Raw genomic sequence first — 19,688 nt, 5'->3', positions numbered from 1 at the left:
TTATACTTTATAGCTGATACAGCTGCGCTTCTGCTGGCTAGTCGTTCACCGACACTTGGCGTTCGGGTGGGAGTGATGATAAGACACCTTTTTTTTTTTTTTTTTTTTTTTTATTGGTATTGTTTATCTATCTTGTTATTATCGATAATGACCGTTATGGGTATTGTTAAATTGAGATAAAATTTCATTTTGACTTCTGGTTTTTACTGTTGGGTTTGTAAAATTGCCCAGTAGCAGCAAATTGAACGAATATTTAAGCATTAATAAGTCGCAAACTAATTACTCAAATAAAATTCTGTAAACGTTAAAATTATTTTTTTCAGTATGTTTATAGATTTTCGTTATTAAAAATAGGTATTACCATTTGAAAATCTAAAGTTGATAGTGTTTTATCTAATAAGGGAGGTAGTTAAAATTATGAAAATTGTAACACAGTGTAAAATAGTAAAACCTAGAAAGTTTAAAAAAAAAATTATTTTAAAATTCCTAATACTTACCGAGATATTAACTGGTTCATGATAAAAAAATCACCCTGTATATTAGAAACGAAAGAAATTAATAAAAAAATTAAAGAAATAAAACATAACATTTATTTAATCAGGATATGTTCATCATCAAATGAATTTGAAATCAATCAATTAAGAGATAAATTGTTTTCTTTAAAAGAAGAAAAAAGAGAAATATTTAATAAATATGGTAATAAATATATTGATTATGTTAGAAAAATGGAAATCTGTTATGGAGAAAGATATAGTATGGATATGATGATACGTTGTCAAACATTTCATGACATTTTCTTTTCTAAGAAATTATGATTTTAATTTAATGTTTATAGCTATGTTTTTTTACTTGTAAAAAAAAAAAACAATTATTATTTAATGATGATTTGTGTTACTATTTTAATATTTTATTACTAGCAGATAGTTGGCAAAAATCTATATAATTTACAGAACATGACATCATACATTGAAAAAGAAATTAATGGAGTATTAAAACAACAGGCTGAAAATGAAAAATATGGTGAAAAAGAAGAGAAAAAATTTAAAAAATTAATCTATGATATTAATATTAAAATCAAAAAAGCAAACCTTAAGTCGACCAGAGAAAATTTATTTAAAAAAAAAAAGAAATTAAAGCTGATTACGATGAATCAAATTATATAGGTTATCGATGTCAAAAAAGTATAAACTGTCATTTATCATACCTATATGATTTATTAAATAATAATTAAGTTCTTTAATTTCTTTTTTTTTAAAACTAGTTGCTTAGTTTTGCTAAATATTGTATGATTTATATTAATAAAGTGATTAAAATATAATTATTGTTTATTATATTTTTTTTTTCATTTAATTTTTTTTCAGCTTAATTATGAAAAGAAAAATGGTGACAAAACGTCAGCGAATGACATATGCTGATGAAGGAATATTTGAAGTTGAAAGATTTAAAAAATGTTCAAAAACTTTTATAGTTAAGAATAATTTAAAATTTTTAGACTATACACTTTTTTTAAACTATACTTTAGACAAAATAATTCCAAAGTTAAAGGAATCATGTCTACAAACATCTATAAAATTTAATTTATATGTAGATAGTGTATATGAACGAATTATCACACAAGAAGTACAGGATATAGCAATTAAAACCTCTAATACACTTGCATGTAATTCCTCTGATTTTAATAAATTACAGAATGGGATGTTCAATGAATTATTAAGTGAAGAAGATGATTTCTTAGCAAAAGCTTCTGGCTGGTCAATTAAAACAATAGATGCATTACAATTGAGAATTAATATAGTAAATCCTCTCAGAGGAGGAACGTATCTAGATCTTCCTGAATATATCAAAGATAAAAGAGCAGTCATAAATGTAAAAAATAATGATGTTAAATGTTTTAAATATTCAATACTATCAAAGTTTGATAATCGTTCAAATAAAACTTATTTTAATAAGAAATATTTTGAAATGTTAGAAAAAAAAAGTGGCTTAGATTTTAAATGTATAGATTTTCCTACACCAATCAGTCAGATAAAAAAATTTGAACGTATAAATAATGTATCAATTAATATTTATAGTTTAAATGATAAAAAACATATTTTCCCTCTATATATTTGTAATACTGAAAGAAAAAAACATTTTGATCTACTTTTGTTTAATAATAATAACATATCACATTATTGTTATATAAAAATTTTTTCAAGATTTTTTAGAAGTCAGAAAACTAAAAACTGTTCCAGATTAATTATCTGTAAAAGATGTTTTACTACTTTTAGTGAAAATCCATGTAAAAGCAAACTTTGGGGTAAGAAAGGGTACAGTGAACACCAGCATAATTGTAGAAAAGAACCAATTAGGGAGACCAATAATGTTTGAAAAGGGGGATGATGATTTTATTTATTTTAAAAACTATAAAAATACACAGAGAATACCAATTGTTGTTTATGCAGATTTTGAATGTATTTTAACTCCTAAAAAGAAGTCTAGTGAATTTAATAGATGCGAAAAATCTAAAACTTATGCTACACATTTACATGAAATTATGAGCTATGGGTTTTATGTCAAAGTTAACTATGATGTTATATCAAAAGAACTAGTAAAACAGTTCAAAATTCCGAGAAAGGTGGTAATTTATAGAGGTGAAAATGCTGCAAAAAAATTTATGGAAAATATGATTGTTATTGGAAATAATATTATTAAAATTTATCAAACAAATAAACCGATGACTAAATTAACTAAAGAAGAAGAAAGTAATTTTAAAAATACTAAGTTTTGTGGAAAATGTTCGATACATTTTAAAAATAATAATTTAATTAAAGTTCGAGATCACTGTCATTTTACTGGTAAATATAGACAATGTCTTTGTCTTCAATGTAATTTTGAAATAACTAACCCCTTATTCGTACCAATTTTCTTCCATAATTTATCATACGATAGTCATTTCATAATTCGGGAACTTGGTTGTAATGATAAAGATATTCACGTTATTCCTAATTTGTCACAAAAATATATATACTTTAGTAAAGAAATCGCACATAGATTTAGTATTAACCCGTCATCGGTATCGGTGTTAGCGTTTCGCTAACATTAAACTTATTTTAGGAACCACTTGTTTAAATAAAAATAGATTGTTTTGAAACTCCACATACCTCTTATCTAAATAATAATAAACTAAAATAACAACAAAAACAATACAAAAACATATTTATGTGGATATTATGACTGGTAAAAGTACGCAGTACCGATTATGTTAGCGTCCCGCTCGCACGATACTAACCGTGTTATAATTTTTTGAACTTTATTATTTTTTTTAATACTTTTAAATAATGGACAAAAATTGTGAAAAAGTGTGTGCGTGGTTAAGTGAGGTTGAAGATGATTACGCGTTATTTGATTCCAATGATACCGATGCCGATTTTGACTTTTGTATTGAAAATGTGGAAAGTGATAGTGATGAAAGCACCGATCAAACTACATCAAATGTACGTCGTCGATCACCTTCTCGTTCAGGTGAAAATATTACTATAATTTCTGAACCAGAGTTTTTCTTAGGGAAAGATAAAATAACTAAATGGTATAAAAATAATCCCCCTTCTAACGTCCGTACTCGTCGTCATAATATTGTTTTGCATTTGCCCGGAGTGAAAAGAATCGCTAGAGATGCCAAATCAGTCTTGGATTGCTGGAAGTTATTTTTTCCTGATACTGTAGTTATAGATATAGTTGAGTGTACTAATAAATATTTAGCGAAAATCCGTGCAAATTATCAAAATAAGAAGGATATGCGTGATACTACGAAAGAAGAAATAGATGCCCTTTTAGGATTATTGTACTTGGCTGGGTATTTGCGTAGCAATCATTTGAACCTACACGATTTGTGGAGTACTGACGGTTTTGCTCCTGAATATTTCCGGGCAGTCATGTCAGAAAAACGTTTTTCCTTATTACTTCGAGCTGTTAGATTTGATGATATTGAAACAAGGAACGTTAGAAGAGCAATAGACAAGCTAGCACCTATTCGTACAGTTTTCGATGATTTTGTTCGGCGATGTAAAGAAAATTATACTGTAGGAGAGAATTGCACTATAGATGAGATGCTAGAAGGGTTTCGAGGGCGTTGCAGTTTTCGACAATACATACCAAATAAGCCAAATAAATACGGTATCAAAATTCAAGCACTCGTTGATTCTCGTACATTTTATACGTCTAATATGGAGGTTTACGTAGGAACTCAGCCGGATGGCCCTTTCAAATGTGACAATTCTCCGTCAAGTATTGTAAAACGACTTATATTGCCGATATCAAAAACTGGCCGCAGTATTACTATGGACAATTGGTACAATTCAATTCCATTGGCTAATGAGTTACTAAAAAATCATAATCTTACCGTAGTGGGCACTTTGAGGAAAATCAAAAGGGAAATTCCTCCGGTTTTTTTAGAAACTAAAAAAAGAGAGGTAAATTCGACTTTGTTTGGATATGGAAAAGACCTTTTACTTACATCTTATACTCCAAACAAAAATAAAAATGCCATTATAATATCAAGTATGCATGATCAAGGTATCATTGACCCGGAATCCGGTGACCAAAAAAAACCAGAAGTCATAACGTACTATAATGGTACTAAAGGTGGAGTGGATGTAGTAGACGAAATGAAAGGCGAGTATTCGGTGGCAAGAATTAGTTGTCGATGGCCCCTAACTATTTTTTTTTCATTGATGAATATTGCTGGGATAAACAGTCAAATTATATACCGTGAAAATACAGGTAAAATGATAACTCGTCGAGAATATTTAAAAACTTTGGGACAAGAGCTCACTAAACCTTACATGGTAAAACGTCTTGAACAGCCATGTTTATCATTTCTCCTTCGACAACAAATAATAAAAATGACTGGATGTACTTCACAAAATAATAAAGAAAGTCAGAATCCAGATGTTTCGACAAGTGATCAACGAATCAGATGTAATTTTTGTCCAATAAGAAAAAATCGCTTTACAAAGGTAACATTATAAAGATATTTATTGGTTATTTATACATTATATTATTTTTATATTATATTTTATAGGTCAGTTGTTCGTTATGTGGTGTGTATATATGTAAAGAACATACTACTCCTACTTGTCCGACATGCAACACCGTGAAAGAAAACTCGGAAACTTCTAACGATGAGTTATAATTTTAAAATTGTTTTTATTTTAATAGATTTTGTTACAAAAAAGTGATTTGTTTAATTTTTAAAATTGTTTTTATTTTAATAGATTTTGTTACAAAAAAGTGATTTGGTTAATTTTTTATATAATGTTTTTTTTTTTTTTTTTTAAATGATGTTTTTTTTATTTATATATCAACAATTTGAGTGAAATTGGCTATTAATAAATAAATATTATTATTAATTTTGCTATTAAACAATATAATTATTGTGGGATAAAACTAGACAAATATTTTTATCTTTGTTTCACTATTCCAAGTTCAACAAATAATTCACAGAACCGAAAAAACGATAATGTTAGCGTAACGCTAACACGATACCAATCATGTAACAGTATATAGCGATACCGGTGACGGGTTAAATTTGTCGATACATTCCGTTTCATAAACGAATCATTAAGTAAACTTGCATTAAATTTATCTGAAGATAAGTTAAGGTTTAGAGGAACTCTTAAAAATTTTTCCATGAAATCATTAGATCTAGTCACTCAAAAAGGAATCTTCCCTTATAAATATGTCGATAGTTGGAGTAAATTAGATGATACTTTTTTATCATCAAAGTCTGAATTTTATAACTCTTTGACAGACGAAAAAATAAGCGATAAAGATTATATGCATGCTAAAAATATATGGCGAACATTCGATATAAAGACTTTAGGTGAGTATAGCGATCTTTATTAAAGACTGACGTTACCATACTGGCTGACGTGTTTGAAAATTTTAGAGACTTATGTTTATCTACTCTCAGATTAGATCCTGCTCATTACACGACTGCTCCTGGATTTGCTTTTGATTGTATGCTTAAGTACACTAAGGTAAAATTGGAAAGGTTAAAGGATTACAACATGCTCCTCTTTTTTGAAAACTCAATCCGAGGTGGCATTTGTCAATCAACTAAAAGATATGCTAAAGCAAATATACCAAATATTGAAGGACTGGACTATAATTCGAATGAACCAATTACATGGATTACATATCTTGACTGTGTAAATTTGTATGGTAAATCTATGTTAACAGAATTGCCTTTCAAAGATTTTGAGTGGGTTAATGATCTCAATATCGATGTCACTAAAATTGCTGATGATTCAGAAGTTGGGTATATATTAGAAGTCGATATCGAGTACCCTAAGTATTTACATAAAAGTCATAATGATTTCCCATTTTTACCTATTAATGAGTGTCCTCCTAATTCTAAAGCTAAGAAATTGCTTACTACATTATCATGAAAAAAAAAAAGGTATTAAAGTGACGAAAATTCATCGAGCTATTAGGTTTTCACAAAGCAAATATAAGGCATCATACGTTGAATTGTGTACAACTATGAGAGTTGAAGCTAAAAACTAGTTTGAAAAAAATTTTTGGAAGTTGTTAATCAATAGCGTTTTCGGTAAATGTATGGAAAATATTCGCACAAGAACTTCTATAAAACTTGTTTCATCAGCAAAACAAGCTAGGAAATTAATGGTTAATAATAATTTTAAAGACAAAACTATATACACTGAGAATCTTATGGCTATTCATCAGCGTAAGGAAATCATTAAATTTGACAAGGCAATTTATGTAGGATTCGCAATTTTAGATGTTTCAAAAACATTTATGTATGACTCATTATAATGTAATGAAAAAAAAATATGGTGCTAAAATTAGTTCTTTGTATTCGGATAAAGATTCATTGATAAACGCTATCCAAACAACAAATTTTTTCGATGATTTAAAAAATAGTTTACTTCCATGTTTTGATACATTTAATTATCCTAAAGACCATTATTGTTTCAATGAGACTCATAAAAATCAACCCGGATATTTTAAGGATGAAATGAAAGGAATAATTCTAAAAGAATTTGTCTCATTAAGACCGAAATTATATGCGTATAAAACTGTACATAGTGTTGAGGAAAAAAAAGCAAAAGGTGTAAAAAAGTATATAATTAAAAATCACATGAAATTTGAAAATTACATGGATATATTAAATGCATTTATAAACCATGTAACTATTGAGGATAAACAAATTCATAGAAAAATGAATTTTATTCAATCGAATAAACATATTGTCCATTCGAAAACTATGACTAAGCTTGTTCTTAGTGCTAACGATGATAAACGTTATATAATGGATGATGGGATTAATACATTGGCTTATGGCCACTATAAATTAAAAAACTTTATATATCCGCAATCGAAATAAACAAAAAGCGCTATCTATCAGTATTATATAATGTTTTAATTGTTAAACGTTTCATGTAAATAAACAAATTTTTTTTAGTGTTATCAAAGAAAAAGGTAAAATATAATAATAAGATAAAAAATAATATAATATAAAATTTTATTTTAATATATCTGACAACGTTATCCATGAATTATGACTTGAATTAAAACCTAACCACTTGACAAACATTTTATTCCCAACTTTTTTTATAACACGTTCAACAAGAAAGGTGTTTGGAAAATCAGTTAATTTAATTTCTTGTTCATAAAAACCACCTAAGATTATATTGTTCGATTCATCTTTTAATTGATACGTTACTGGATTTGTATGTAAAATTTTTGAAATTGTAAATATTTCTGTCGTCCAATTTGGTGTGTATCCCTTATCAAATATATGTTTATATTTAGATATTCTTACTTTATCATTAATTTTAAATTTTGGTTTGTATAATGTTTTGATATTTGTATGTGTGTTAAGTTTAATTTTGTTTGCATCCATTCGAGCTTCACTTGGTGTACATTTAATTGTTCTATGTTTAGTATTATTATAGTTTTGTATAATTTTTGATATTGTATTATACCAATTCCATGTACCTGTTGCTGTAAAATGTTTATATATTTTATTTTTAAGAGTTTGTATTACACGTTCACAAATTGAACACTTAATGACACTGAATGAACTATAATGTTTAATTTTATATTTTTTCATTAAATCTTGAAATTGATTATTATAAAATTCTGTACCATTATCTGTCTGTAACAATTTTGGATTAGCTTTTTTCAATATATTAAACATAGCTTTTGTACATTCCTCCGCTATTTTATTTTTTAGTGCTTCTACCCATACATACTTGGTAAATGTATCAATTATGATTAAAATGAATTTAAAACCTTTATTTTGTCTAGAATGTGACTGCATGTCTATTAAATCAGCTTGCCAGAGATCATCTTTAAACCGTGTAACTACGCTATGTCTAGGAAATATTTTTCTCGCTGAACGATGTAGCTCATTAGCTATATTCTCTAAGGTTGTCATTATACTATAATATTCCTCTCACGTAATTCTTCTAAAATAGATATGATTTCATTACTAACGCCAGTATTACCAACTCTTTGTGATGATGTTAAAAGATTTAATCTAGTTACTAATTCATTTGGATCATCATAATAAACTAACTGTGTTTGAGGTATTACATCTTTATATAAACCAGAACCTTTCTTAGTATGTGGTGATGCAGTAAAATTAAACATCTTTTCAACTGGAGGATCTACAGACATAGAACTGTTTGCTGTAGGGTTAAAATCAAATGGTTCATTTGTTATGGTTGTATTATTATGAACGTTACTACGTTTAGCACTCGAACTAGATAAATGTTCGTTTAATTGTTTAAAGCTTATCCGAGGAGCTCTAGAGTTATTAATTTTAACTATTTCTTCGTTTAACTGTTTTTCTTCATTTTTTATTCTTTCGTAGAGAGGTTTTACAACGGTCGCCCATTTATGAAACTTTGAGGTTTTTGGTTTCCCATCCGCTTTTAAATGAACTCGAGAAGTTTTCAAAATATCGTAATAAGATTCCATATCTTGTATAGTTGTATTTTTTGGTTCTTTCTCACATAATAAAGATTGTAGTCCTAATGTCCATGGGTAGTATTTATTAAGCAGCTGTAAGTTACCATGGCTAAAAGTTACAGAGTAATCTCCTATTTTGTAAGAATCACTAGTTCTATCATAATATAAACCATAAGATTTATCATAACGTTGTGATTTAGGACGTTCAAAAAAATTTACAAATGTCGAATTTAATTCATCATCTTCATTTTCACCACTAGTGTATGAAGTTTCTGCATTTTTATAATCAGCTAGTTGTAAGTTACACGATGTATTTTTTTCTATTTTTGTACTGAGTGGTTCAGTTATTGGTTTAAATGCTTCCCGGAAATAGTTATCTGAATCTATAATACCACGTTTCATTTCCATTATTTTTTGTTTAATATTTTTTTTTGATCTTATTAAATTTTTCAGCAAAACCTTTTCTTTGTTCATAGTAAATAATAAACTCAATATTACTGTATCGTATGGCCACTGGCAAGACTATGTAGATAATAACAATGTTACATTATATATATATATATATATATATATTATATATAATTATTTTATTTTAATAAACGTATGAAAACCACATCTATATCTTCCTTCATTCATTTCTCGAGTTTTATCAATAACCATAAACCCATAATCACTTTGATTCCAACATAAATGAGAAATTTTCCGAAATTCTGAGAAATCCATATCTGTCGACGAATGATCATTGAATATATGACGTAAATTCATATCATCTTGTTTCAGAATTATTAAAAAGTTTGAGTTATCTCTTACCAACTGTTTTGGTATTTTAGAATATGTTTTTGCTAAATAAAATACAGAGCTAGCACCTGAATGTCTACAGATGCTAAAGTATTCTCTAATAACAGACTGTGAATCACATATTACATCATCAAAAATTATAATAGAATTTTTCTTGGTTAAGTTTGGTTTTATAACTTTATCTGCGTTTGTAAATATGAACAAATTAGCACCTTGTATATCATCCATTATTTTTTTTAACAAAACATATTTTTCTTGATTAGAGGTTTTAGAGTATAAATAAATATTTTCAAATCTTAACCCGTTTTCATGTGTGATTAGATTGTACATTATATTTGTTTTAAAACGGGAAAATTTCATACGTTCACTTGTATTATAATTACATTTTTTTTTTATTTATTAAACAACAAATTTTTGTGTTTATAATGAAATCTTTTTTTTTTTTAATAATTTAATTAACTACTTATGACATCACAAAAAATGATGGATTTACATACAATTGAATATTACTTATAATTATTAACACAACACAGTTTATTGCGAGTATAAATTAATACATCATCGTTGATGTCGATCGACTGTCAATCGTCGCGATCTATCGTATACTAAATTCCTTACTCGTACACATCGACGGACGACCGCCGTATCGTATCATTATCTTATCGGTGTTCCGAACAATTATTTACTGAACCTATTAATAAATTTGCAAAACTATTAGGTAAGGATGGTGTATTAGAAGTACGTCATAATAATGGATATCATCAAGATAATGCACAAAAAGCTATAAACTTTTTTAGTACTTATGATAAACCTAAAAATTAAATTATTAATTTATTAAATGACCAACGTAATAAGGAAATATTAGAGAATCGTGAACTGTTACGACCAATTATAAAAACTATTTTACTTTTAGGCCGGCAAAATATTCCTTTGCGCGGTCATCAAGATGATGGATCTTTAGTTTGTCAAACAGAAGAAGAGAGGACAAAGCGAATTATATAGTTAATCAAGGAAATTTTAGAGAGCTACTGAAATTTAGAATTGATGCTGGTGATCAGTTACTTGAAACACATTTAAAAACGACTGGTGCTAGAGCTACCTACATATATTAGCAAGTTAACACAAAATGAAATTATTGAATGTTGCAAACAAGAAATATTAGATTTTATACTTTTAGAAATAAAAAATTCAGAAATATTCAGCGTTTTGTTTGATGAAACCACTGATATATCTAATATTTCACAAATGTGTTTAATTATTCGGTTTGTATTAAACAACTTTATATATGAGAGATTTTTGTCATTTGTCGATTGCCATAATTATATTTATAAAAAAAATAAAGATGATGTGTCAAATATTGAAGACAATGTAGAACTCAAAATAACAGGAGAGAATTTAGGAGATACAGTGGTAAAAATATTACAAGAATTAGGATTAAATTTAGACAACTGTGTAGGTATTGGGACTGATGGTTGTTCTGTTATGGTTTCTGAAGTTCGTGGTGCTGTGCAACAAATAAAAAAATATGCCAAAAATGCCAAAAATGCCATACATAGCCCGTTCTCTAATCATGCATTGAACCTCAGTATTGCTAAATCATCTGCTGTTCAATCTGTACGAAACTGTGTAGGAATTATAAAAGAAGTTGATTCCTTTTTTCATGTATCTGCTAAATGTAACTATACTCTTAAACAACATTTGACAACACCTTAAAAATTACGTAGTTTGTGTGAAACAAGGTGGGTCGAAAGACACGATAGTATAACACAATTTAAAGAATCCATTATTGAAATTGTAGATACTTTAACTGATTTATCTGAATGGAATGAAAATATTTCTTCTTCAAAAGCCAAAATGATGATAGCAGCTATTTGTAATTGTGACTTTATTATATCAATTTTTTCATTATCAAGTTTATTAGCTGTAACATTTCCTATAAGCAAAATATTGCAAGGTAAAGATCAAGATATTATTTCAGCATCAGAATGTATTAAATATATATACACAATTATTGAAAGGAACCGTAAGGAATGTGAAGACAAATTTAAATTATTGTTTAAAGAATGTGAACTGATTTTAAGAGAACTTAATGTTGATATGAGATTACCAAGAATTACTTCGCGTCAAAAACATAGACCAAACTTATTACCATCAAACAATATTGTTGATTACTATAGAGTTAATATTTATATACCTCTATTGGACAATATATTAGAAGATTTAAACTTTCTATTTTTGAGCAAGGAAAATAAAAATATTGTATCATTAATGCAGCTTACACCAAAGTATCTTATTAAAATAAAAAATGAAGACTTGCATAATTATTTGTCAACAATTTCTGAAATTATGACTGGAAATTATACATATTTTCAAGCTTCATCAAAAGATATAATACAAAATGAATTAGATTTATGGTTTACTAAATGGAAGAGACATGAATATGAAAGTAAATATACATATTTAAAGTTTTTATATTTAATTACTAAATAAATTTGTTAAAAAAATATTTTAATATCATTAATTTTATTTATATAAAATACTAAATTTTTTTAGGAGAAAATATTCCAAATAATGGTTTAGAAGCTCTAATTTCGTGTCCGGAATCAGTGTTTCCAAATATTCATTATATTCTTAATATTATTTGTTCACTACCTATTAGTGTTGCTTCAGCAGAACGAAGCTTTTCTACGCTTAGAAGGTACCTATTATAAGTAATGTATAAATCATTTGACTTTTGAGTATTAGGTATTGTTCAATAGTCAATAAACATTAAAATAAAACTCAAATTTCAAGGTATATTAGTATATATTATTATATTTATTTTGATATTTACTAAATGTATAGTGGTATAGGTAGCATAATACACTATACAATACAAATGATTAAAAAATTTACTTTTCTAGCTTGCTTCACTCTACTAAAATTAGTAAAATTAAAAATATTATTTACTTATATTGTGGAAAAATAAGTACCTACTTAATTTTCTTTGCTTATGCTTTTCATAATATTCCTTTATAAGTATTTTAGTAATATAGGGGGCACTTGAGCACACTTTTCCTAAAAATATCAGTAAAAGATCACAAGATTGATTTTAATCAGAAAATCATCACAAACAGTAAACTTTATCAGAAACGCTCGCTTAATCAGAAATAGAACACAAACTGTAATTAAACATGAAAAGATCAGTAAACTGTAATTAATCAGAAATAGAACACAAAATGAAATAAAACTTAAAAAGATCAGTAAACTGTAATTAAACATAAAAATATCAGTAAAATGTAATTAAACATAAAAAGATCAGTAAACTGTAATTAAACATAAAAAGATCAGTAAACTGTAATTAAACATAAAAAGATCAGTAAATTGATTAAATCACAAATAGATCACAAAATGAAATAAAATCCTCAAATGCAAAATCTTTCAAAAGAAAATTGAATATGTTATTAAAAAAAAAAAAATAAAAATAAAAATAAAAATTATAATAAACAATGGGAAACATAAATTCTATAAGAATATTAGAAAATATGAAAGTCTCTGAGCTTAAGTCAATAGCAAAAGAGAATAAACTTAAGGGATATAGTACCCTTAAAAAAATTGTTCTTATATCAAAAATTAGGAAAGGTCATACAATTCGTGATTTAAAAATCTCTCAGCTTAAGTCATTAGCAAGAGATTATGATATAAGATCAATTTACAAACTTAATAAAGAAAATTTAATAACAAGTATCATAAATAAAAGAAAGCAACAACCTTTTCGTAAATTTAAAGGAGATATTTTCAAGACTGATAATAGTTCATTAAACAATAATCCGTTTCAGAAGTTAGAAAAAACATTTTTCACCGAAGAAAATTATTTTAATAGTTCATTAGAAAAAACACCAGAGGTTTTTGAGTTGATAGATGTAATTCAATTGAATAAACAAGTGCAAAAGAAATTTAAGATACATGAAGCTGAATATAAAATTTGTTTTAGAGAAACTTTAATAAAAGATCTTAAACTAAGTAATACAAAATACAAAATTGATTATACACATAAAGCTCTAGAGGAGATGTTAAACCTTGTCCAAAAAAATATAAAATTACGAAAAAGGTGATCAAATAAATATTATAGTAATGAATCCAAATTTAAATAATACTATATCTACTGGAATGAATAATGAATGATAGTGGTACAAAGCTAATGTTATTAGAAATTAAATATTTAAATATAAAAATAAAAGATAGTAGTAATTTTATTCAAGCTCCACTTAGTAGTTTTCCCAAAACTTTTGGTCTTAAAGAGTTGAAAAAAGGTTACTTCCCACATTTCTTTAATACAGTGGAAAATAAAGATTATATAGGCGTATTACCTGATAAAGAATATTACGGATACAAGACAATGAAAACAGAGAATAAACAAGAATTTGAAAAATGGTATGATAGTAAAATTAAGGAAAATTATATATTTAATTTTAAAGAAGAATTAGAGTCTTACTGTAATTCAGATGTAGATATTTTACGAAGAAGTGGTTTAGAATTCAGAAAACAGTTTTTGGAAATAGTTAATATAGATCCTTTTCAATATACGACTATAGCAGGTGTTTGTATGTCTATTTATAAATCAAAATATTTGTTACAAGATACTATAGCTGTTTTTGATAAAGAAAAAAATGAAAAATATTCAAAACAATCGATAACGTGGTTAAAACATTTTAATAATAAAAATATCTTACATGCATTTAATGGCAATGAAAAAAAAATAGCAGGAGCTAAAGTAGACGGATTTGATAATAAATCAAAAACAGTTTATCAATATCATGGATGTTTTTGGCACGGTTGTACTAAATGTTATAAAGATAGAGAAACTATAAATAATATAAATCATGCAACAATGGAAGATTTGTATGAAAAAACAATTGAAAGAAGTACATCAATAAAAAAAGCAGGTTATAATCTTGTTGAACAATGGGAATGTGATTGGATAAATAGTAATACATACAAAAAAATGGAAAAAGCTGATATAGCTGAACCTATTAATCCAAGAGACGCTTTCTTTGGAGGTAGAACAAATGCTACAAAATTAAGAGTAAAAAATACAAAAATGCGTTATATTGATGTGTGTAGTTTATATCCAACTGTGAATTATTATGATTATTATCCTGTTGGACATCCTGAAAAAATATTGAAACCAAAAGTATATGATAAAAATTGGTTTGGATTAATTAAATGTAAAATTTTACCTCCAAAAAATCTTTATCACCCTGTACTTCCAGTAAAAATAAAAATGGAAAAAAATGAAAAATTATTATTTCCATTATGTTATAAATGTTCTGTAGATCAAAATCAAAAATGTAATCATTCTCGAAATGAAAGGCAATTTATAGGAACATGGACAACAGACGAAGTTAATAAAGCTTTGGAAAAAGGTTACATTATAACAAAAATTTATGAAGTATGGAATTTTGAAGAAAAAACAACATATTTATTTAAAGAGTATGTTGATAATTTTATGAAAATAAAATTAGAAAGTTCAAAACATAATTATAGTTCTAATGATGAGTATATAAAAGCAATTTTCGATAAAATGGGTATTTTATTAGATAAAGATAAGTTAGGTGATAATCCTGGTAGACGAGCTGTAGCAAAACTGTGTTTAAATAGTTTATGGGGAAAATTTGGACAAAGACAAAATATGAAAAAAACTGAGTTTGTTACAGACCCACAACAATTCTATAAGATATTATTAGACGATAGATTAGAAAATATAAATATAAAATTATTAAACGACAATATGATACAAATGTGTTATAATTATAAAGATTATTACGTTGAAAATTTTCATGATACAAATATTTTAATAGCTTTATTTACAACCTCTAGTGCGAGATTAAGATTATATGAAATGTTAGATAAATTAGGTAGAGCTGTAGTTTATTTTGATACAGATTCTATTTTCTATATTGATAACGGTTATAATAAAGTTAAAACAGGAACAATTTTGGGAGAATGGACTGATGAATTAGGTGAAAATGTATATATAACAGATTGGGCATCGACAGGTCCTAAAAGTTATTATTATAAAACAAACAATAATACATATAAAACGGTTATAAAGGGTTTTACTTTGAATTATCAAAATTTGTTAAAACTTAACGGTGAATCAATGATAAAATTAATTGAACAAAAAAATAAAGATAATAATATAGAACTAGAATATAATCAAATAACACGTGATACACTTACTAAAACTATATTTAATAAAAAAGTTACAAAAAAATTCTCGTTTGGTTATGATAAAAGAATAATATTACCAGATTATGATACAATACCATACGGTTACAATTAAACGAAATTGTTTATGTTTTTATTTATGATTTTAAAAATCATAAATAAATGTAAATAAATAAATTTCTCAATGATAATGATAATAAAATCATGGCCGGATATTCCGGCCACGATTTTAGATACAAAAAAAACATTTTATAGAATTTTGAAATAACAATTAAATATTGATTTTTGCATCTCTTCGTTATAAAAACTCCCTTCAACCTCTTCATTGTTTAAATCTATAATTTTATAGGTTATAGGATTTGTGTTTAAAATTTCATTAACTATAAATATTTCTGTTGTCCAATTATTACTGTATTTATTAGCAAATGTTTTTTTATAAGCTTTTATTCTGACTCTATCACCCACGCTAAATTTTATTTTTAATTTAGGTTTGTTTTTTGTATAAAATAATTTGCGTAGAACAAGGTCTTCGTTAGATTTATTTACTTCACAAGGTTTCATACCAATAGATCTATGTATATCATCAAAATTATATTCATCTATTAAAGATTGTAAAATGTTAAACCATTTTTTAGATTTTTGCATTTCAAATTTTATTCTCATTTTTTTGTTTAATGTTCTATTAAATCGCTCAATAATTTCAGATTTTTCTTCGTTTTGAGTATGATACATATGAATATTATATTTTTCCAAAGTTTGTGTAAAATGTTTATTTACAAACTCCAAGCCTTTATCAACATGTAGTTTTTTTGGTGGTTGATGTTTTTGTGATTTAGCTTGTTTTATTATTTCTTCAAATGTTTTTGAAACACTAATACCATCTTTATTTTTGAGTGGTAATGCCCATACAAATTTTGAAAAAGTATCTATAACAGTAATTATATAACAATAACCTTCATTTTCATTTGAATAATTTCTCATTATAACTAAATCAGCAGCCCATAAATCATCAATACCTTTAGTGATAATCCTTCTTTTAGGAAATCTTAATCTGACTGGCTTATGAAGTTCTTTAGCTAATAAAAATTTGTCTGTATTATTTGAAATATTTTGATTTATAGATTTATTGGTGACGGGTTGTTCAATTTCGGATGATGTTGTAAATTTACTTTTATTTGTTTTACAATCCAAACATTTTGTTGAAATTCTCCATCGACCATTAACTGTTTGTATTTTAATAGGATTTAAATTTTTTGTTCTTTTTTTACATTTAAGACAATATATAGTTTGTGATAATTCATCGCTCATTTTATATTGCAAAAATTTTTTTTTTTCAAACGTCTTTACAGCAGAGACTACTTCCACCATCGTTGTAGCACAACACAATGAGAAGTCGTTATTTGTAGACTCCAGGGACCAGTGAGGAGAACATTAGTAATGATATTACAACCCACTGCGTCTTAAATCCAACTATACTTAGCATATAGTTGAACAAGCCACATGTTGTAGCATTGTAATTATCACGACTAAATTCCCCCCAGCCAGTATCGAACCTACTATGAATGCATTCAAAGCCTAACGCCTTACCCATTGAGCCACACTACTCAAGTATGTGTAATAGTATAAACAGGGTTGGGCAAGATACTCAAAAAAAAGTATCATGATACATGATACATGATACATGATACATGCATTTAGTGTATCAAGATACAAGATACAAGATACATTGTGAATGTAGAAAAGATACAAGATACAAGATACATGTATCAAAGATACTTAGATACATGATACTTTTATATTTCCAATCGAATTGTATTTACTATTAAACTTAAAACATCTATACATAATTCACTGTAGTGTCAATACATAAATACTTATAAAGTCATAATTATATTAAATAATACACTAAATCAATAGGTAGGTACACATTATACATTTATAACTATTACATCACTATATAATAGAAATACACCAAAATTAATAAGTTACATAAAGTGTGTACATCTTAATTTGTACTTATACAGGGTGATTTTTTTATCATGAACCACTCATTATTTCAAAAAGTATCAATGTTTTTTAAAATATTTTTTTACAAAGTTTCATATTGTTAAAAAAACAACGTTTTTATGAAAAAATTATATTTTTTAATATTTTTTATCCTTATAATTTTTTAAGTTTTTTACTTTTTTGAATGGCAACCTACAGTTTTAATTTCATATTCCAAAGCAGAATATTTTTCTAAGTATTTTGATACGTAAAAATCGAATTTTGGACGAGTAGTTCATGAGTTATAAGTATTTAAAGTTTAGACAAGCGGAGTAGTGGACAAACATTTTGCGGGGTAACCCCGTACCACTCCACTCCGCCAATCTAAACTTTAAATACTTATAACTCATAAACTACTCGTCCAAAATTCGACTTTTACGTATCAAAATACTTAGAAAAATATTCTGCTTTGGAATATGAAATTAAAACTCTAGGTTGCCATTCAAAAAAGTAAAAAACTTAAAAAATTATAAGGATAAAAAATATTAAAAAATATAATTTTTTTATAAAAACGTTGTTTTTTTAACAACATGAAACTTCGTAAAAAAATATTTTCAAAAACATTGATACTTTTTGAAATAATGAGTGGTTCATGATAAAAAAATCGCCCTGTATATAGTTCCTTTAAGTCTATAATTGGTTATAGACTTATGGTCAAAAATGAGTATATAAATTAAATTGGTTATGGTCTTATGGACTTGTCAGTTATTGTTAGTTTTTAAATTAAATGTTATTTTTATGAATAAAATATTGATTACCTTTAAGAAAAATTAATTTTTCAAACGTTTTGTCTGATAGATTAGATCTACTAGGTGAGTGCACAAAATTAGCAAATGAAAATAAACGCTCAACGGGAGCAGATGAACACAGACTCGTATTATATTTTATAAATAGTTTTTTTATAGATGGATAATTATTTAAACAATGTAAAGATTTGTTATTGTCATTAAAATAAGTAATTAATTCTAGTTCATTCTTTGATTGCTGTTTATTTTCAACCTGAGATGAAAATATAAAAAACTGTCTTCAGAATCTTTACTGGATTCATGGTTACCACATTCATTAACAATTTTTTCTGTAGCATTTATACACAAATTATGTATTATTTTCTTTTGGTGATCACTAATATAATCTGGAATCCACCTTAATTTAAAATTTGGATGGAAACATGTTGCTAGAATAGCTTCATTAATTTCAGGAGATAGTTCGAAAAATAAATTAAACCTTTTTGTAAGAGAACTAATTAAAGGTGTAATTAAAAAAGCGCAATATTTCAAATGTTTTTCTTTTAGATTTTCTAATCGGGATTTTAAAGAAAACAATTATGGTATTAAAATTCCGTAGAAACAATTATTTTGAGTTTGCAAACAATCTAGTGCGCAAGCTATTGGTTTTAGTAAAATTATTAATTCATCTAAATATACTAACTCTATATCTTTAAACCTAGAATTAACATTTAAATGTTGGAAAAGTATATTTAATTTGTCCTTAAACTTTAATAGTTGACTCAGAGCGTCGTACAAAGAATTCCACCTCGTTGGACACGGATAAAAAAGTGAACAACCTAATAAATTGTGTATGATTTCAGAAGATTTCGGTCGCCTAGACATATTCCACAATGCAGTATATTTACCAATAGCTCCGTTATGTAG

General features: G+C 26.4%; 1 protein-coding gene and 1 pseudogene across 1 annotated transcript; one reads left to right on the top strand and one right to left on the bottom strand.

Moving 5' to 3' along the window:
* Positions 1–8,444: 8,444 nt before the first annotated feature.
* On the bottom strand, positions 8,445–9,456 carry LOC149059310 (uncharacterized). The gene has a single exon (XM_089217295.1). The coding sequence runs from the start codon at positions 9,454–9,456 to the stop codon at positions 8,446–8,448; it is 1,011 nt and encodes a 336-aa protein (XP_089073421.1). The 3' UTR covers position 8,445.
* A 990-nt stretch (positions 9,457–10,446) lies between these two features.
* On the top strand, positions 10,447–19,688 carry LOC107170466 (52 kDa repressor of the inhibitor of the protein kinase-like; annotated as a pseudogene).

This window comes from Diuraphis noxia, unplaced genomic scaffold (genome assembly GCF_037042655.1).
Source record: "Diuraphis noxia isolate RWA-SAM2 unplaced genomic scaffold, SU_Dnox_SAM2 contig0001, whole genome shotgun sequence".
NCBI lineage: Eukaryota > Metazoa > Arthropoda > Insecta > Hemiptera > Aphididae > Diuraphis > Diuraphis noxia.
This window is presented reverse-complemented; position numbering and strand designations above follow the sequence as displayed.